Source organism: Notolabrus celidotus, chromosome 8, assembly GCF_009762535.1.
Source record: "Notolabrus celidotus isolate fNotCel1 chromosome 8, fNotCel1.pri, whole genome shotgun sequence".
In the NCBI taxonomy this organism is placed as follows: Eukaryota; Metazoa; Chordata; class Actinopteri; order Labriformes; family Labridae; genus Notolabrus; species Notolabrus celidotus.
In genome coordinates this window covers 24999794-25022193 of record NC_048279.1, presented here as the reverse complement: position 1 = coordinate 25022193, position 22400 = coordinate 24999794, and the positions used below count along the sequence as shown (strand labels likewise).

Here is a 22400-nt window from a genome sequence, read left to right as displayed (position 1 = left end):
AAGAGAGTGCTGAGGACTACTAAATTAATTTCCAAAACTATCCTAAGTGAAAAACAAGGAAAGGGAAATTATATTCACCCTGAACAAAATCACAAGGCCTTTCCAGAACTGACCTCTACACCCTCTCCCTATACACTTCCCCGCAGAGTCTGCACCAATGCTGGTCTACCGACCCGGTGTAACACAGTTTATCGTTCTCCCTTAGATTATAGTTCCATGTTGTAACACACACTGACGTAAACTGCTTTCACCAACATTAAACAATACAATCATACAGATATAAAAAATGAAGAGTTTACAACACATCCAGGATCTAATTAACCCCTTTCCAGTCTTGAAAATAGCCTGTTGTTTTAATTGTTGAGTGTTTAATATTTACAAGTTGGCTACTCACAAAATAATAAGCATCAGGTTACAAATAAGCCTATGAAAAAAGACATGCCATCTAAGATGATGGGGAGTGTTAATCATGCTGCGGAGATATTTTTGTTAGTATGCCAAATACTATTAATATTTATGTTAACTACTCGTTATTTTTGTGATATGTAACCATGGTTACAAAAAGTCCCTGCTTCTGCTAGAGTGAGGTGAGTTTGTCTCAAAGCTTTATGCTGTATCCGCCTATCTCCACCTTGATGAAGGGTGCTCCATTCAGCTGTGGCCGTTACTTCAAACGGCGTGCACTCCATATCAGTGTGGAAGGGGGGAGGGACATGTTCAATAAAGGGCCACCATGTTTCACTGGTTGCAATACAGTCTCTATTTTGTGCTTATTTCCAACATTAACTCACATTTCAGCTTTTTCCTTTCTTTTGTTTTCCCAAATGTTCTTTCAGATGAGCTCTGTAAAACTCCTACGAGCACGTCTCAACGGCATCCTGTTCAAGCTGACGTTTGAGGAGCAGGTGAACAACATCCGTCCTGATATCATGAATGTGACATTCGCTTGCGAGGAAGTGAAGAAGAGCGAAAGCTTCAGCAAACTCCTGGAGCTGGTGCTGCTGGTTGGCAATTACATGAACGCTGGTTCGAGGAACGCCCAGACGTTTGGATTCAACATTAGCTTCCTCTGCAAGGTAAGACAACACCACAGAATGACAACGTACGGGTGAGATTCATCAGAAAAGAATACACAGAAAATAACACTTGGTTCTGTGCTGGAAGGACTGAAGTGCTTTCTCAGCTGTATGAAAGTTTGTCAGTTTAACAGATTTTCACAAATGTTATTAAATTTAGACCTTTGGGAATCATGCCGCAAAGAACTTAACAGCACCAACAAATTCTAAGATCCACACTTCAATATCGACAATCAAACGACAAATGTTTTACATAACAAATAACAGAATTCTGACGCGCTGTGAAGCTGAAAGGAGCTGGAGCCAGAAAAAGGCAGCATTTGTGTCCACTGCCAGATAAAATCACAGCATGCAGAGGTGTGAAAGAGAGGACTGGCAGCCATGCACTCATACACAGTATAAGCACAACCAAGCTCTTGAAGCAGACCTGTTTGAGTACGCCACATAGACATACACGCGTACACATACATCAGGCGGGCAGTGAGAAAAGAGGCTTTTGGAAGAAGAGTCCTCAAGCAAAGGCAGAAAGGAGATTGTCAGTCCAAGACGAAGCAGGAGATATTTCTTGCCTTTAAGGTTGAATTCAAAATGTGTCCTTATACCAGAAGAGTTTTGAAAACCAGAAATCTGTGGTGGCCAAGTTGGTTTTTTTCTGTATTATCTATGTACATAAAATAGAATGATGTCTTTTCAGTCAGAATTATTTAAGTTTCTTTTTCTTTGTTGAACTGAAGTTTTGCAGTTATTCTGATGTGTTTTTTAGGATTTCAGATAAAGTCACAATACATTGAATATATTCATTTTATACCATACATCACAATGTGTTGCAATAGGATAGGATAGGATAGGCACTTTATTGTCATTGCATAGGGATACAACAAAACTTTGTTTGGCAGCAGTTTTCAATCTATCAATCAATAAATACAATTAAAAAAAGGTGCTACAAATAGATATTTACCTATATAGAAATATAAAAATAAATATGTGCATTTGTCACTTTAAGTAAGTAAGTAACTGACAGTTATGTGCAGTGCACTGTCAGCAAAGTGACTATAGTCAATAAAAACTGTTTTTTGGGTGTAGGGCTCGGTCACGTGTTCTGCAGTATGTCCACCGCTTTGGGGAAGAAGCTGTTCTTAAATCTGTTCGTCCATGTGCGGATTGTTCTGAGTCTGCCTGAGGGTAAGGTGGTGAACATGGGATGTCAGGGGTGCGTTGAGTCCCTCATAATGAATGAGGCTTGTTTTTGCAGTCGGGTTGGGTAGGTGTTCCTGAGTGATGGTAGTGGGGTACCTACAATCCGCTGTGCCGTTTTGATCATCCGCTGAAGCTCCTTTTTTTCTGCTGCAGTGCAAAACTATAAATTCTGATATAATTCAATGGGGATATGGTATAATACACTAGTTATGACATGCTAGGTATGATACGTCAGGTACAATATGCCAGGCATGATTCGTCAGGTAGGTACGATACGTTAGGTGCGATACACCAGGTACAATACGCCAGGTATGATAGCACAACCAAGTATGATACACCAGGTACGATACAACAGGTACAATAGGCCAGGCATGATACTCCAGGTACGATGCAATGTGTCTGGGACTCAAGTGCTGCATACATTTGACTGTCTCTACTGTAGTGATTATAGATAAAATCAATGTAAACAAACATATGTAACCTTACATATTATGTAGCAAATAAGAAAATATTTAGGAAAACCCTTCAAAATCAAAACATAGCCACATGCATAACCCTTAAGTAAAAATCTAAAGAATATCTAATATTCAACCATCTTTCATCTCAACTTTTCACATGATAAATATGTTTAATACTAAAGTTATATACTAATCAGCCTCTTTTTTGCTGAGAGGCTACATCCACCTTGCTGTCCATCCCTTCAAAGCTCTTTTGGCACTCTGATGCTGAGTGGCATAGTCAGCTATTCATTGTCTTATTCAACAGCTGATAAAACGTATCAGGATATTTATTGGACAGACTATGGAGTGCTTTCATGTACTAAAAGGTTGGCAACGGAGCCATTTGTGGCCAAATATCCAAAAGGAGTTGCATCTGTTGGGCAGCCCTTTTTCTTGAAGTGTGAATATGTTTTACCTTGCAGCTGTTCTAATTCAATGAGATGCTAAGAAAAACTGATCCGTCTTAAAAAATCACATCAAATTGACCAGTGATAACATGTGAGAAGTCTCAAAATAGATTTTTTCCATATGCGAGATCTACGTGTGAATAGGCAGTTGTGGAAAGAACATCAGTATGGAATCAAGCATGTCTTTAGTATCCTTGCAGGCGGGCTGAATCAGTGTGTAGTGTCAGTGTAGAGCCTGGTAATGCCTCAGGGGGCTGATTGGGCCATTATAGATGGACAAGAAAAAAAGTCTGCTTTCTCACTTTAGTCAATCAAGTAAATGGCCCCCTGGGTGGCAGGTCTAGGGTACCTAATGGGCTCATCAGAGAGGAGGAGGTTGATGATAGCAATAAGCACAAGGCAGAAGGGCATTGGCTGACCCACCTTTGCCTTCCACCTTCAGCCCTCTATGACAGCCTCTCGTCCTACCAAGGACACACACATCCCCTAGGAGCTAAACCTGTCTCATGTATTCAACAAGAGGAGCATTCCCTCTGGCTTTACAAGAACAGCAGTTGAAATGTTGATTGTCATTTTTAGTGTGAAAAACCAATGTCAGGACCCTCTGGCTACTGTCTCACAATTTTATATTGGCTCTGGACAATGGTCAGTGCAATCAACAATTACTCCAGACTTATAGCCATAACTACCTTTTCTGTGCACTGTATTGTTTACCGTCCACATAGCAACTTAGTAAGCGACTGTGTGCTCAGATCAAAAGCAAAGCAAAATTTGCTCCACCAGGCATGTCCGAAAGGAAAATGCCAGCATTTCTTGGCTCATTACATCCCCATAGGAACATTAATCTAATTCTGGTAGGTCTCAGTTTCACTGTAAATAGTGAGTTATACAGAGGATTGATTTTAGCTTGCTTCAGGGGTATTAGCCCGAAAAAAAGAATGTTCCTGCAATGTATGGGTCTTGCCAAAGTAACATTATCATGGAGCTGTTTGGGAAAAAAAAATAAAGATGCACACTTTTTCAGATGAGTCCTCATGAGGTGAAGTAAACAACATTTGAAATTTTTGTTTTTTTGATAGAGAGCAGATCAATCATTTTTGATGCATTCCAGGAAAGAGGGGATCCAAGTTCTGAATCCAAATGGGAGTTATGAATTTATTACAGTAGATTGCCTGTTTTTGCTCCCTATACAGACTGTTTTTCCTGCCCAGTGTGTTCTCCTCCGACCACAAGTGAACTGCTGACACAATCCAGAAAAGTACTGTACTACTGAAAATCAAAACCCCCAGTAGGCTATAGATTATACAATGTTATATGTAATGTGTAAATAGAGATGAGGTTAAAACATTTTTTAAACAAAATACATATTGGGAAACGTTTTAAACTGTATTTTTGAGGGGCAAAAAAGTTTAAACTTTGTATGATAATAAAAAAAATATAGAGGGCTCAGTCTCCATAATGAAACCTATTGGGTAAATGGGTAAAACCATCTGTTCTGAGACTAAAAAACAAAGAAATATTGTCTCTCATGGGTTTCATCCTGATCTTCCTGAAGGGGAAAACACTATCACAGACTCTGCTCAATTATTAAAGACCACACGGCTATAATTTGTGTTCAATTAAGTGTGAAGAATACAAGCTATCTATTAGGAACTTGACTTGGTATCCTGGCAACATCTACACCACATCAGTGTGACCTTCTGGATTATTTTCTGCAACAATTACAAGTGGTAGAGTCACCATGGTCCTTGTGCTGACTATCTCTGAGCAGTGTCCTTGTGTGCTCTTTTGTGTTCAAATACCCTATGTACTTTTCTTTAATCATATGTTCTAAGATGTAGTCATATGAGCAAGGATACACTGTGTGTTTGTCCTGTACTGCTGCTTCATCTGACAATTTTAAATTTATATATTCCGGGACCAATAAGCATATTCCTGTTTCACATTCCCATTGCCGCTTCTGTAACAAGTCATTTTATCATTTTTCTATCGTAATTAAGATGTTTAAGTTTGCACCTAATGTACATCTATAAATATAAACTGGAAATGTTATGGAAATGTTGGTTTAACTAGTGTGGGCTTTGAAATACATTCCCCCTCAAAGCTATTTATGTTATGAAAGATTTTTATTTCCATTTAGATCATATTCAATTTGTTTTCAGCAAAACAGTTACTGAGCTTGCCATATACTTGATATCGAACGATTTCTTTGGAACAGTAGCATCCATACACACTTCGTTCAGTCACACCATTTAAATATACTCAGAAAAGACAAGCAGCAAGTGTATAAAAACGGCAGTTCTATGAAGCAGGCTTTTTATTTAGGTGCTGTCAAAGAAAAGATTTGAGGTAAAATCCTCAGGTAGTTTTCCAAAGAGAGAATTCCAGAGCTTAGGATTTCCGACAGTAAAATCCTTTTTTACTTTTAGCTTTCAGCACAATCTTTGAAATGGCCAGGACAAGAGGTGGACTATGATTAAAAAATGCCCTCAGGCTTTGACATGGAGCAGATCACTACAGCCTGTGCGAAATACTCCACAGCCTCGCTCGGAGTTCTCACGATACCTGAAAGCTGCACTGACTGAAGCACCTGATGTAAAATGTTGTGAAAGTAACATCATCACCCCCGGCTTTATGCAGTATTCCCACTGCTAGTACAGAGGCCCTACAGAGTGCCTTACCTCTATCAAATAAGCTCTTTTTTTTAACCTTCTCTCTCAAATACTATATATCTGCCATACAAACTAGTCTTATTGTAAGTTTTGTAATGTTATTCATACTTTTTTTTAATGATAATCTCATGTGCAGCAGCAGCACAAATGTAAATCTAATTTAGTATTGGATAGAAACAGTCAGATATTTACTATGAACAACTTTAAATCTAAAACCAAAAATCCCAATATCAAGCCACTAAAACCTGTTCATGAACTCTTCTGCAATGTTGTTAAAACAGCATAATGACTATAGATACACTGTTATTTTGGTCATCCAATTTTATGAAAAATATATTTCAAATAGCATTTAGATATGACAACAGTTTACTTTTCTAGGTCCTACTGCGGCAGGCTCTAATCAGGGAATGCCCTGTTAGTACAAAGTAGGGAAAATACAATGAGTTACTGTTCAGGTGAGTCCTGCTGCTTATATCATAAGAAAATATATATTTTTTCCAATACTCTTGTAAATAAACCTTTAACATCTAAATTGAAATCATTAATCTTTGATAAAACTACATAGTTTATTGGGCCCAGGGTTTTGTAAAGGAGTGATGGTGGTCTTTTCCAGAGTTAGTGAATATACAAATTCTGTGGATCTGGCCTGTATTATTATATCAATGATATTCACCTCACAAACCTAACATGACCCCAGTTTTCATTATGTAATTGTAATGGCTTTATTACCTGAAACCTCACCGTATACATTTAAACTCACAGCACTTAAAAAAATGCACACTTTCCCATTACTCTGTCCTGTAAGGGCATTGGATTAGCCTGGGTTAAATATACTTATCTGAATCCTTAAAGGGATAGTCCCCTTTTCTTCTCTTTTTTTAAATGGGGTTGTGTGAGGTACCTGTCAAAACTAAGAGTAAAGTCCACAGGGGATGCCGGTCAGCTCAGCCCCTTTGTTGAAAAATACCTGTTCATTGCGCTGCAGGTGGAGTAAGACATTAATATTGGGTCTATGAATAGCACTGTAACAAATGGACTTTCTGATGCCAAGTAAAGCTCTGAAACATTTCTCAATGTAGCATACACGAACACAGAAACTGTCGTTTAGGTCGGGCTTTCTAAAAAGTAGTTAAACTGTGTGGTGAAATGAGCCACATCTGCAACAACTGATAGCCAAGCAGATTCTCTACCCAGTTTCTCAGTAAAGGGGCCGAGCTGACTGGTAGAGTCCAAAGATATACTCACTAAAATCTAGAGATGCCTAAAGTAAAATCTGACAACATTATTTGAAATTATTGTTCCAGCCTGTTTGTTATCATTCACAGCTCCCTCTTTGCTGTTTTTACCTCTCCCAGTTTACCCTCTCTTTATTACACATTACTAATATTAGTTAGCAGATGAAATCAGCATACCAGAGATGCACCTTCTTGTGCAGTAATGACAGTTCGGGGGATAACAATAAACAAATTAAAATTTAAAATCCATGAAATTAAATTGTGATTACCCGACGAGAGCAAATGATAGATCCTCATCTAACAAAATTATGCGTGTGCCTCTTTGTGTGTGTGTGTGTGTGTGTGTGTGTGTGTGTGTTTGTGTATGTGTTGATGCACAAGGGTATGATTCTGGCTGCCTTTATTTGTTTCAATTCACTTTTGTCTAAATGTGTGTGCGTGTTAGAGCATGTAGACGTATGTGTTTGTGTGTGCACATGTGTGGGCATGTCCAACTGCAGGCTGTTTACTGCTCGGATATTATCAGTATGAGTACACAGAGGTGGGTTGTGCTAATTAGTTTTCCCAGCATGCTATTCGAACAGCATGGCAATCACGGTGGGGAATGAATATGGAACAAGTTCCCTATGCACTGATGTGGAGACTTCGGCTTTTGTGTATGAGCACAGGCACAGACACATACACAGACAAACACACACACTACATCCTTGGCAAACACAGTGGAGAAGTTTCATACTAACTTTCCTGCCTGTGTGTTTTATTCTGAAGGGTCTGGTGCCATTCTTAATGTGCTATACGTTTATGTTTGTTTAGTTTTTAGCCATCAGTAATTGGATGCTAAAGCTAGTTAGGTCACATTTTGATTCTATCTCTTCCCCATGTGTTTTGACGATATCCAGTTATTATTTCCTAATAGAGAGTGACCGTTTCCTGAACTGACACCCATACCATGCAATTCCTTGCGAACTTTATGACCATGTTTTGGAGCCTTACGATGGCATAAATACACATTGGACTTGCTTCTCTGCTTAGTTACAGCCAAGGCTGTTGACATTATATCACCACAAATGGCTTTAAGAGTGTGGTAAAAACAGTTAAGGCAGACAAACAAGCCAAGAATGATTTTAACAACCCCAATTCCGAAAAGTTGGGACACTGTGTAAATTGTTACAAAAACAGAGTTATATGGTTTGCAAATAATGTAAACTCAGTATTTCATTATAATAGTGCAAAGACAACATATCAAATGTTGACACTGAGTTTATTTTTGTTTCATGAAAAATTATGCTCTTCTATTCCTCTACTCATCTACTATGGAGCCATGCTGTTGTCATATGTGCAGAATGTGATTTGGCATTGTCTTGCTTAAATATGCAAGGTCTTTTCTGAAAAGGGCATTGTATGGGTGGCAGTATGTTGCTCTAAAACCTGTATATATTTTCCAGCATTAATGGTGCCCTCCCAGAATTGTAAGCTTACAAGGCCATTGGCACTTATGCAGCCCTTCACCATTAGGGATGATGGCTATTGAACTGTGTTCTTAAAACAAGCTGGATGGTCCCTCTCTTCTTTAGAGCAGAGGACACAGTGTCCATGATTTCCAAAACGAATGTCAAATTTTGATTCATGAGACCAGAGGGCAGTTTTACATTGCACTCAGTCCATCTTGAATGGGCTTAGGCATAGCGAAGTCATCGGTATATTCTTTTTGCATTGTACTGTTTTAAACTGTATTTGTGGTTGCAGCAATAAACCATGTTCACAGACAACAATTTTTGGAAGTGATTTTGTGCCCATGCAGAGATTTCCACAACAGAGTCATTTCTGTTTTGTAATGCAAATAATGAAGATCACCATAATCCGGAATGTATTTTCTGGTTTTCCCTTTTAGACAGTGATTTTATCATCTTTAAATTATATTATGTACTGTAGACGATATAATCCCCAATTTCTTTGAAATGTTATACTGAGGAACATTCTAAAGAAATTGTTCAGCTGTTTGCTCACACAGTCTCTCACAGAGTGGTAAACCTCTTCCCAACTTTACCTCTGAGAGACTCAGCCTCTCTGGAATGCCATTTGTACATGCAGTCATGCAACTTTTTCAGTTTATTTTTTTCTTCCCTGACCCAACTTTTTTAAATTTGTTGCCGACTTCAAATTTATAATCTCCAAATGTTTTTTTTAATAGAACTGTTTTCACATTTGAGATATTGTCTATGTATTATACCAATTAAACCAATTGATTAAATGATTCGCAAAAAATCAAAAGCTATTTTCTAAAAGTGTTGCACAGAGTTTCAACATTTTTTGAACTTTTGGTTTTATATGAAATTCAACATATAAAGAGTGGAATTTGATGGATGTGGGTCGGTAACCAACAACAAAGTTGGCAGCTCCTCTCTGGATCAACAGAACCACTAGCGTCCCCCTGAAAGCTTGCTTACAATCTCTCACCTGGTTGCCACATTTTTATAGAGCCCCCGTCCTCAATCCTGAACCCGTTTTTTGGCTAAGGGCTACACACGCAGTGTCCAAATGTTAAAGCCCAGAACTGTCCCAAACACAGCCAAATAAAAGAATTAAGGCAGAGGGCAGGACCTCTGTAGATACACACACTGTCGCTTTCCTTTAGGCGTTCATAATGGATGATTGACAGGGATTCATCTTGTTTGTTTGTACTTGGGATTTTTACCTTTATTCTTAAAGCCAGTGTAAAGATACAAACAGGAAATACAAAAAAGAGTGTTATGACAGATTGTGACTGTTACCTGGAATGAAAATGTGGACATTGCTGTGTATTGCACCTTAAAATCTGGGTTGACCATTTCAATTCTACCTTTTTCTTGTCCTAGCTTCGAGACACCAAATCCATCGGTCAGAACACAACACTTCTTCATTTCCTGGCTGACAAGTGTGAAGAGAACCACAATGCCATTCTAACGTTTCCAGATGAACTGGAGCACGTGGAGAGTGCCAGCAGAGGTATGTCTCAATATCTTTACCGAAGACCACATTTCCAAATGCAAAGCCAACAACACCTGGTAATGAATACAAGCTGGGGGGAGAACATTGGCCTTCACTTGTGCGGATGAAACTACAAAAGTGCATCCTTAAATGTTTTGTTTAGTTTTTATACTTTTCTTTTGTTCCTTCACTATTTGTTTTGGTGTCCACATGTTCACCCTTTGCTTCTCTGCTGCATCCCCTGACAACAGCCAGCGTTCTGTCTTTGTGACAGGAATAGAGCTGTTTGTCTGACCACACTGTCATTCAGCCTGTCAATAAACTAATTCCACTCTAATTCTATTCTCAAGCTTTCGGTGAAGTCCCTGCAGGCTTATTTACTTTGTTAGTCTGGTAATTGGTTATTTAATCTAATTCCACTAATTATGCACTTGACTGAGGCTGCCAGCCATTGTGTAAGTGGACTGAATAGTCTTCATGCGCTGTATATATTTAGATGTCTATTTTTCACAAATTTTGAATTATATCAACTTTGTCATTTTGGGGAAATGTAGGAGATAGCAGTTAATTGGCTGAGACCAGTAAATAAATATCTCTTTCGCAAAACCCTCAGAAACTATTAAAAGAGCAGGGTTATGAAAAAAGCAATCTGGGCACCTATTACTTCTCGTTTCATTGATCACCACATCTAATTAAACAAGGGTTTCAATGACGACTGTAACAATTAAAGAGACTTCATGATTACGCTCTAAGACATCAACAACATGAACATGCCTACAGGTCTTCAGCTATATATTAGAGGCACTGTTACCATTTTTAAAGGGCTGTTTAAAAAAACAACACAATGTTTCAAACACTCTAATTTCCCTGTTTGTAGTATTAAGAGAATATTTTCACACTGCCATCCTTAAGTTTTATTCCATTGATTTGTCTCAGTCCTTAGCATGTTAAACTCTGCTGTTGTGTCTTTTGGAGTCAATTTTATTAGATTTACTTTGAAGCAGAGAGAAAAACAGTGATCAGAGGCCATGCACTAGCCAGCTCCATGTCTTTGGAAACTCTTTATTGCCTGTTGAACAGCAGAACACCACTAAATAATTTAACACTATCTCCAAATCCTTTACAAGCTTTTGGTCTGTTTTCAGGGAAACTGAAGGAAATTGGATAAAGCCACCTTTTAACCTTAATACACTGTACAGTCTTTCGTAAAGTTAAAAACAACTTCTCCACAATTGCCTTTTCTGATGACCGTCGTTTATTGAATTTCCATTCATAAAACGTGCCCTTTTTGGACCCACTCTTTCATTGCTTTCACTCACATTTAATTGAACACTCCTCCAACTGACCTGTGTGTCCAATTTTGTATTTTTATTTTTATTTTCCAAATCAAATCAAACCAGGTTTATTTTGTCAGTAGTATATTAAGAATGTTTTTGTATTATTGCTCCTAACAAACAACTACTCTAAGACTTTTGGAAACCTCTTCAAATTCACCACTGGATATTAAATACATAATAATAATTTGAAAAGTCAGCCTCTATGTAAATCATATACCAACAATGGCTTTTAGAATGAACACGACACCATATGATTAAGGCCAACAATGAATGTGTTATTATTTTTTTAAATTCCCATGCTACTTTGTCTCTTTCTGCACGCCGTAGTAAAGCCACCGCAGTGTCTTCCTGCTTCCCACTGCTATAGGGAAGCCAAATGACTTCTCTCTTCTTGTAAATGGCACATTTTACTTAAACAAAAAAAAAACTTCACAGACTTAGTTGACAAGTCAAAAGTAATGAACACTGTTCAGCATTTATTTGAATACTAACTCTCAAAGTCATTATCTTGAAGTAAATTTCATAGCATTCATTCAAATCCAGCATCAATAAACTGGCAGTGATTGCTTTACCTAGCATGGTCTTTTTGAAATTCAGCTATTAAAAAATGTTGTTTGTAAGCCCTGATATGAACGCAAAAATAGTACATAAATACCCAATATTTCACATCATTGACAGTGCAAACAGTTAAACCATGTTTATGTTCTTGGATTATAAATCTAATGTGGGGAAAAGAAAAGTGTTCAGACTTTTCACTGAAGCCTGGGATTCTTGATTGTTGATTGTCAGAGGCTTGTGGGGGAGTAGTTAACTTGTAGGTAAACTGACATTAATGTGGAGGGATTCTAATGCAATCAAATGGCCATCCACAATGCCTGGAAGTAGTACATCTAATGCACATCATTGATAAGTGCAATCAGGGATAATTGCTGTGGGAAATCATAAATTTCACTGTCTTGATTGGCTGCTTCAGACTTTCTCTCCTCTACTGCACAAATGGTCTTAGAAATACATCTGGCACCTTCCTGGTATTGGACACAGTTTATTTTGACATTTTCACCACTTGTCAAATTGTACAATTTGTTAGCATCGACCTTCAATAATCAACATTGTGATGCGTTTAACACCGGGCCTTTCAATGCTTAAATATAGGTTGATTCATGAACATTGTTTTATCATGGATTTACCTAGAAACTTAAACTATTTTGATACTGCTGGCTTTATGCAGGTACTGTATGAAGACCTGGAACTGGAAATTATAACTTAGCTGTTCAACAAGGAGTACTCTAGGTCATTACATTTTAGAGACATTGTGTCATTAGCACTAAATTATATTACCTCTGAACTTTCTACCGCCCACTCTCTCTCATCTTGCAGGCCAGGGAGCTTCATACCTGCTGCTCAAGTATTGAAGACATCCATTTTTATCATAGTTATTCATTTATATATTTTTGAAAGCACAGTCTTTCCCAAAAAAGATGATTACAAGTTGTTTCAAATAAGAAACCATCATGCAAACCCAAAGAATAGCCTGGGACCGGTCTGGGAGCAGAGGAGAATGGATGTCCTAACAGGACCAAGAGGCTAACTTTAAGTAAGACAAGTCCGGCACAGGAACACTCTCCCGTAGGAGACTCTCCCTGTGGATGCAGCCATTATCAAAGGCTGCCTGTATCAAGGTCAGTTTTGATTAGAATTCAGATGATTATGTAAGGAGACAGGGCCAGCAGGCAGCAGATGTTTTAGATATAACCTGGACGGCGGAAAGGGCTGTGATTCAACAGTGAGCTGGGGACACTTAACTGAACATAATTGTGTACATATTATAAGTATAAAAGTGGAGAAACAGGCAAATCAACACTAAAGCAGGCAGGTGCTGAGTCGAGTGACAGTTTAGTTCACCAGGGTAGTGATGTTTCAAGCCGAGTTGATCTTCATCAGACTCATGAAGTGGAAACTTTGCAGGCCGCAGAGCATCTTTATCAAATCCCATAATAATAGTAATAATAATAATAATAATAATAATAATAATAATAATAATAATAATAATAATAATAATACTGATAATAATAATAATAATAATAATAATAATAATGATAATGATAATAATAATAATAATAATGATGATAATAATAATAATAATAATAATAATAATAATAATAACAATAATAATAATAATAATAATAATAATAATAATAATAATAATAATAATAATAATAACAACTTAATAACGACAGCTGAAGAGAGACATAAAATGTGAGCAGCAGAGAGTGTTGAAAAACATGCCGCAAATGGCAGAGGCCCGAAGTCCAACCCGCAACTGCTGGGAAGAGATATTAGCCTCTGTACATGGGGCGCGCCTTACACAAGCCAAAGTATGCATATAAGAACACAAGAACTCATCAACATAACACGAGACCAATATATGAATATGGTGTTTTGCAATGACATTGGATGATATTGCTTTTGCTGTTGATATGCTGTCCGAGTAAAAAAAACGAAAAAACAGTATTAAGTGGGTAGTTACTTCTGTCTTGCTCTTGGATTTGCATTTCCTAGTTAGTCCCCAGTATGCATCTTTACTTAGTTTAAGTACATTTTCTTGGAAACCCTGGACATGGGAAAAATGAACAAATAAGAACTAAAGCAACTGGCTGGAATATTAAAATTAATTTCCTTTAAAACCACATCTTGCTGCTGTCATATAATGCATGAAGTATGATAGTGGATGCTTTTATATGGTTAAATGCTGAAGTGAATTTCAGTGCTAACCTTAGGTCACAGAGCGTCCATCAGACCCATATATAAAGCAAGGTTCAGCATGCTTCCATCTAGAGCAATTATGTAGTTATTTCATTGTAGAATTTATTGCACTCTGTTCAGTTAGTTTCAATCTCCATAAAAATAAATATCCGGCATGAAAATGGCTGGTCCTTCTTGCCCTTAGGTCAGTGAAAAATATGCTTTATTTATTTTTTTTACCTTACAGTAGCATTGATTGCTTAGAGCTGGTAAAATCATTACAACCTGAATAGGAAGCAAGGACAAGACCGTGACAGTGCTTTTCACTAGCATCTAACACTTTTCTTCATGCAGTGAAGGAGACACCTCTGTTATTCAGAAAGTCAGAATCTGTAGAAAGTGATAAAACTTGAGGGGAAATATATCTCTGGGGTTTATGGAATGCTGTGCTCTCACTGTCAAATTTTTGTACTTGATACTAAATGTTATGTCAAGTTCAGACTGGACATTGTTGGAATTGAGATGCAAAAAAAGAGATGCAAACCATATCTTATTTTCTTGTTTCAAAAACAAAGTGTGATATATATCGGAGTGTATTTCTAATTTCTTGTTTAATTAGGTTTAACTGCTTCCTTCTGTACGAGACCAGTCCTGCCTAATGTATTGACTCTAGACCCCCAACACCCGTAATTCACTGTGAGCTACACCTCTGTCTGATCAGAGGATTGGTAGCCTCTCCTGCCACCATGTCATCTTGGATCTGTACTGATAAATCACTCAGAGGAATGAAGAATTTGAAGGAGGTCTAGGTAGCTCAAAGGGGCTTAGACCTCCTGATTGAAATTGCCCCCCCTGTAAACGACTGGCCACCTTCTGTAACAGGCCATCACCACTGGCAACTTGGGTTGATAGAGATATACAGAGCACCTTTAACTCATGTAATTACCTTATTATAGTGTCTCAAAAAGAGAACATGTTGCTATTCCTTCTTACTATTCAGCAAACATTTTTTTTTTAACTCTTTTTTTGTCACAAAGTAACAGGTTTAGTAAAAAAGAAAAAAAAACAGTTTAAAACTTGAACTTTTTAAGCAACTAGCCGAGTTGTGCTCTGTTTAATGGCCCCTGCTATAATCCCAATTTCCTTTACTTACCCGGGTGTAAACAAGCATAGATGAGAGATGGCATCTTGTATCAGTGAACAGTGCACCCTTTTTTTCGCTCTGGAAAAGAAGATAAAATTGGAAGTCACCATTTTAGGTAAAACCACTCAACCAAAGCAATGCATAACCAGCCCCAACATGAAGGCATGAACCTGCAAGAATGACTGAAGGTTGGCGATGCTAGTTCTCCTAACGTTAGCTCCAATACATTTGACATTGTTCACCCATAGACTTGTGGTCCGGTGTTAAGACGTGTTACATAAATTGTGATCATTTTCTTAGTATTTTCCTCTCCTTAGACTTTACAGTTACAATATAGATTTATATTTAAACGACTAAGAAATGTAAATTCAAAAGAATATCTCATGAGCCTGGCTCTCCTCATTTAAAGTCTTGTACATTGACATTATTTCTCATCGTGTACTGCTTATTATAGCAGGCAGCACTGATTTCTAGTGTGATCATCACATAATAGATCCACATAACATGTACTGTATTCATTTAAATTGTATAGTGAGTATGTTCTTCCAAGTGTACTTGTGGATATTGAAACTATAATCATTTCAAATGTAGTCAAAGGATCCACTGTTTTCATACCCCTGACCCTGTCTTAATGGCAGCTGCAAATCCCTGAGAGAAGTGTCATTGGACAATTTGCCTTGTTTAACCCCCCCCCCCCCCCCCCCCCCCCCAACCCCCAGAGATGAATATGTGGGGGCTTGACAATGGGAACTAAGTCTGTGTGGTGATTCCACTCAATCAGTGGCACACTGACAATCTGTCTTGACAATCCGGGAAAGAGGAAATATGACACAAATGTTCTCATAAATCTATTTAGTGTAAGGCATAGCCAAGGGCAAAGTACTTTGGAGGCTGTGAGAGAGAAAATGGAGAATAAGGGGAGGAGGAAAAAAAAGATGAACTCAGAGGATATTAATACCGCTGTGAATATATCTATTATCCACATTCATTTGAAGGCACTGCAGCATAATAAAGCAGTGCCCATTTCCCATTTAAACTCCTTGCAGTACTTTGCTCTGTATTACGTAGACCAAATGCCTTTCTGGATGGGGCATAACACAGAAGAGATCATTTGTCTTTGGGTTTCAATAGTGTTGCAGGGAATCATGGGGTTGGGAGTTATTCTCTCATGCCAGTCCAAGGAGGGTATCTTACTAGAGTCTGCTGCAGAGGCTAAAGGAAGCAGGAACATAATATACGCAAAGTACTTAAGTATTCTGGCAATGGTAGACCACGACTCAGTTTTAGTTACAGAAACGTGTTTGTCTTCAGAAAAGCATGAAATCACGTACACTTGATATTCACTGCTATTCTGTAATGCGTGTCACAGCAAACTAACGAGACCAATAAGATAAGTGAAAAAGGAAAAATTGTTTTGTAGCGCAAAACTCCAGCAGTTTTCTAAGAATCACCACTAACATGTAGCAAAGTAAAACTCTGCTTTATCTATTGTTCTTAAAAAATCATTTCACTTTTTGCTTTTCAGTGTTACACTAAAAAAAATAATGTCAAATTGTATGTAACATAATTTTGATTCCCTGAATATATGTTTTCTAAATTTGCTCTTCAAGATTGTGTGGATGCCGAGGTTTCATAATCTTTACGGTCCTAGGGCGCTATTGGCCTAGCGGTCTAAGCGCACACCCCATATTTAGACTTTATAGTCCTCATGTGGTTTAATTCAATTTCGGTGCCCCCTGTAAACAAAGCAGATCTTTTTAGTTTTTATCACCTACATTTGAAGGTAATATTTTCTGGTACAAAAGTTAATACATTAGAAATTAAAACCTACTGAGCCCCTGACCCATTCTAAGATAATACATTTTATCTTGTCTACACAAGTGTACAAGATTTGTTCTTTCTTATGGGAAAAAGTTAACATATTGTTTGCAAGTTATCATTAAGTGCAAAATAGTGTGTGCAAAAGATAAGAAATGATCATCTTATGGGACTTCAGGGGCTTTGTAGACTGTTAAAGGAAAGACAGATTACATTTGTTGGTGTTAATAACGTGAGCGCCCCAGAAAAATATTTTCACCATGGCTTCACTTTAGGGCTTTGTAATCAGACCTATCACACACTGTGCATGTTTTCAGTGGAATATGGAATGGCAGCATTCACAGGTGTTAAATATTACAGTATAGAAGTGATCAGTCTTGCCGCTCATGATAGCTTATTTTGTGGCTCATGAAGGGACATCAAATTAATTTTTGACGTTTTTCATGACCAGCTTTAAATTCCGTCCTGTAGCTTTAAGGCCAATCTAAGGGCTTTAAATGCAGATAAACAAAAAGTTTGCTTTGCACTTGTTAGATACAAATGTGTCTGTTTCTTTTACTACCCATGTCCCCTGGCCACAGTTGTAATCTTTTCCCAGTGTGCAGTTACATAGTTTGGTATCATTTAATTTGACATGTGGTGACTTCTTTTAAATGTCAGCGGCGGTTTGCTTGCTAGATTAGTACCTCTACTTACTGCTGGGATAAACAGCTTCTTCAAAAACAATAATACCAACCAGAGACTATTTTAACCTTTAGGTGAGAAAAAATAATAATAATGATCTATCTCATGCTCAGCGAAGCTCCCGTTCTTAAAATGTGTAGCCCAACTTTCCAGTCTTCTGTAGAAGTAATTGAATGACAATCTGATTTAGGCACATCTTAATTTTCATAATGAGAATTTTATTTGCCATTTAATTTCAGGAGTTAATAGGGCATGGTATAAGACTCTCAAATGTGTAGTATTTCAAATTTATTGCAATTTGCAAACTCAGAAATTTCAGGAGGGTTAACCTGGAGACAGCGTTGTAAATTGTGATACTTTTAAAGAGTGCAGCATTAACTCAGTTTTACACTTAAAGAGGCCAAAAGAGATGGTATGATTCCAGGAATTTTGGACCAAGAAAACTACAGCTGCACCCCCTCCTTATATGATGAAGCACTTGTGGCAGTGTCTGTCTAGGTAAAGGGCTATGATTCTCTCTAGAGGTGCGAGAAATACCAGGGTTCTGTCCCCATTTATGTTAACTCCCTTTTCTCTTAAAGACCTGTTATAAACCCTTTGTTGAGCATGCTCATACTTTAGAACTTAGTGGAAATTCACCTACCAGCGGTACATTGAAGAGGTCACACATCCAAGACAGCAGCACAGTGGCTTTGCCTCTGTATGCACTTGAGAAGCCTAGACAAAGCCTGCATTTAAACTCCTTTGAAAATCTGTGGAGAGATCTCAAGATCGCAGCTCACTGATGCTTCCCATCCAGTTGGACTGAGATTAGGAGGGTCTGCAAGGAGGGGAGAAAAAGCCACAATCCAAGATGCCTTGAAATAAAGTCCCTAGTTTCAAATCCCCGAATACACTTCCCCTAAAACAAATATGTAAAAACAAATAACAAAAAAAAACATGTTAGAAACAACCTTAATCTATCATATAGTTGAACCTGTACTCAATATTTATTCTTAATAAATAGTAGATATTTGATGTCTTTTTAATGAAATGTGTTTCTCAAGGTTTAAAACCTAACTCCAAAGAAATGAAAAGTTAAACAAAAAGTCATGTATTGCTCAATGAGAGTTTAAAGAAATCACATAAATCACACCCTTGGGTAGAGAAGGGTATTTTGAGGAGAAATGTTTTATTTAGGCTAACATATGTTTTGATTAAGTTATCACCACCTGAAAATGCTTTTTTATTTATTGTTTCCAGTGATTTAGCACCAAGTAAACTCATCCGAAAAATGTAATGTTAAACACAACATCATTTAAAAATTCAAATTATCGGTCAAAGGATACTTTTGTTAACAACACATGGTACTGGGTAACTAATATTTTGAGCTCTGATGCCCAGATTTACATGTTATGTATATATTTATTTACTTATCTATTTATTCTGTCATTCAGTCATTTATATATTCATTTATTTACTTACCTACTTATTTCCTTACTATTTTTTTTGAACATATGACAATCTTTGGAGCCCTGAGGTCTAGATTTACATGTAATTAGACTTGTTTTTTTCTCATTTTATTTTATTCTATTTCATTTTATTCTGGTTGTGGGCGGTGGGTCTGTCATTAACATTCAACTATGAGCAGTACCATAGGTAGATTCTCAACTAATGTACAGGTAGCTGGCAGGTGGACAGTTGATTCTTCAAGGAGATACACATTTGCATCCAAGCTGCACATTGCTGCAACTAATGGAATTGCAGGAACACAATTTAAACAATTTCTCTCTCCGAGCAACCTTCAAAAACAGACTGTCTCATATACAGGTGCAACTCATATTTCAGATTTTAAAGTACTTATGTTGTATTATGTTTTCTTGAAAATATAATCTTCCGGCTTGTATAACATTAACAACCTACAACCATTAGCTCTGACTGTGGTTAGAAACAGATAAGTTCCTCACTGGTTGTTTAAGCTATCCACGTCCCTACCTCCTGAAAGTGATACAGCAGGATCAGTGAGGCCAGCAGTTTAAATGGACAGTCTGTCATGAAGAATATTAGGAACAGGAAACAGACCTGTCTTGCTCCTCCAGCTCGGGATGAGTGATGAGCTCTAGAGAGTTTTCTTTTTTCTATTTTTTTCTTCTTTTTTTTTTCTCTTTACTCACTTCACGCTGGATGAGCAGTTCATTGTGAGACCAAAACAACTATTCTGTCTCTCTTTCTTCTATTTTTTCTCTCTTTCCCTCTGTCCATCTCTCTTTCCATCCACCTCTGATTTCTTACATCACCACTTTGGCCAGGCAGTATGAGTGTAGACAGAGATAGACACATGCAGGGAGGCTAGCAGCCCTGCTTAGCATCAGGCTCCAGTCCGTGACAGCAGATTTCAATGAGGGCTGACAATGGGACCAGGAATGAGAATAATGCTGTTTGCCAGCCTAGAAATTCAGCCTGTCACAGAGGACCATTTGCCATGCTGGGAGTGTTCCATGAGCTGAGGTGAACAAGGAAGCTCCATTTTCAAATGCAGCTCACTTTTACAGCACTCAATCATAACTAGAACCCATCCATCACAGTGGATTAGAATAGCTGTAGTGTTTGCAGAGATTCTTTCAAACAATGCCATGTATACAATCCTGTTTAATGATATACGTTGTTGAACTTTGGACCCGGAAGAAGCAAATCCCAAGGCCCTGTAAGTAGCTGGGCAGTGTGTGCTGAAGACGCCTGCTGCACCAGAGGCACAAGGGAGAGCAGATGATTTACTTTGAAGGTCATTTCCAATAACTGGTCCTGTCTCCCCTAAAATTCACATGACCATGGATCATTAAAATACCCAGGGTCTGGTAATTTCCAGTGTGAAAGTGTGAACACTTAAAAAATGGTTCACCTGCTTTCATTGGAAGTCTACAAACTTCCAAAACTATACTTCCCAGTTGGAAATTTTCTATCAGAAAGAGGTTATTCTTCATTATTGACCACTGCCCTTTATAAAGGCTAGGTACTCCAATTTTTTCCCAACAGTTCTGCCATACATAATCCATAATGCATAATTTCCATTCAAGTCACATTTTAGAGCTCCTTTGAGGAACACCCTGTATTGATTTTTGCGCCCCTTTTGGATAAAGCAGTGACTCTTGCTTCTTTGCTGATATTTTCTATATATGTGAAAAAGTGGTCCCCTGAAAAATAAACTACTGCTTTATTTTTACCCGTCAATTGTATCACCCATGCAAATATTTGCTGTGTAAAAAGTAACGTGCTGAAACTCACTTAGTCTGATGCTTACCCCTGACGGCTGTGATGACAGGCACATGAAATACCTTCACAGAATTAATCCATCATGTCGTAATGATCTTGTTTGCTTCTTCGGCTCATAAAGGAGCATCAGTATGAATTCGCCAAAATACTGCTCACAGGAGCTTCAACTATATCTAAAACTAGAAATTAACTTGAATACTCCCCTGCGAAAACTTTTAAACTGGGCACCCGCTGACCTAGAGGTTGATGTGTGCACCCCATGTACGGAGGCTACAAACCTTGTCCCACATCATCCCCACTCTCTATTCCCCATGTTTCCTTATTTTCTTAAGCTGTTCTATCCAATGAAGGCAAATTCTCCCCAAAATGCCCTTAAAAACTAACTTAAACATTAGCTGTATTTACATGGAGCAAAAAATTATGATTATGACTAGTTTAAAAGTCCAAATAGAATAAAAATGCTCCCTAAAAGCACCTCAATAAAAAACAGAAACCCAAACCCAATGGAATTCAATTTAGTTGCAGAGTGGTAGTTTAAACCAACATCTTGATTCGCATACGTAGTGACATAAGGTTATTCAGGAGGAGAGAGGTGCCAGGCAGAATGACATCTCTTGTGCACGTCACACAGCTGTTCTGATTAAATCTGTAGGTGCATGTAAACACCAGACCAGATGAAATCATATGCCATGTAAACACTTGAACTTACATCTTCAATCAGAATGATTTTAATCAAATGAAGACATCGAGTCGTCCATGTACACATGAGTAGCCCAGAGCTACGTCAAATTGTATCAAAACGTCACATAAAGTTTTTGAAGAACTGCTCCACTCCCAAAGCAAAGTTTTGGAGCTGCAAGGCAATAGCACAACACAGAACTAATAAATGTATCTACACTGAAGAGAAACTATGAGTGCCTCTCTGCTAACCACCTGCCTCACATAGCAGTGTTCAGAGGAGGCAGCTGGTACTTTGATCAAAAAGAAAATTACGGTCATATCTATTTTTACCCCCACAAATGTTAATGACATATTTATAGCCAACAGATGTTTTTACATTTTAATTAGACTCGTTTTGAACCATTATACATCATAGTGGAATGTATTTATTTTTTTGGAGCTATGTTTGAGTTGTGTAAAATCATCCAGAGTAAAACTTTACTACTACATCATAAGGCCAAACTAATACCTGTTCCCAGTGTGGCCCTGCAGCTTTACACATTATGTGAACATGAAGCTGGAAACATGCTGTAAAAACTCCTTCTATATGGATGTTTGACAGATAGGTATCGAGGTAGTGAACTTCTCAGGGTTCTATACTGTATCTCCGTTGCACCCTGCTTACATCCACTTAGGACATGATCACAAAACC

The 22400-nt window shown here is 37.8% G+C and overlaps 1 protein-coding gene across 1 annotated transcript in view; it reads left to right on the top strand.

Annotated features, from left to right (window-relative positions):
• diaph2 (diaphanous-related formin 2) overlaps positions 1-22400 on the top strand; it is a 376472-nt gene that overhangs the window by 278909 nt on the left and 75163 nt on the right. Inside the window, exons 25-26 of the mRNA XM_034690901.1 lie at positions 837-1076; positions 9943-10072. Of these exons, the coding sequence (XP_034546792.1) occupies positions 837-1076; positions 9943-10072 (370 nt within the window). The remainder of the gene's footprint in view (positions 1-836; positions 1077-9942; positions 10073-22400) is intronic.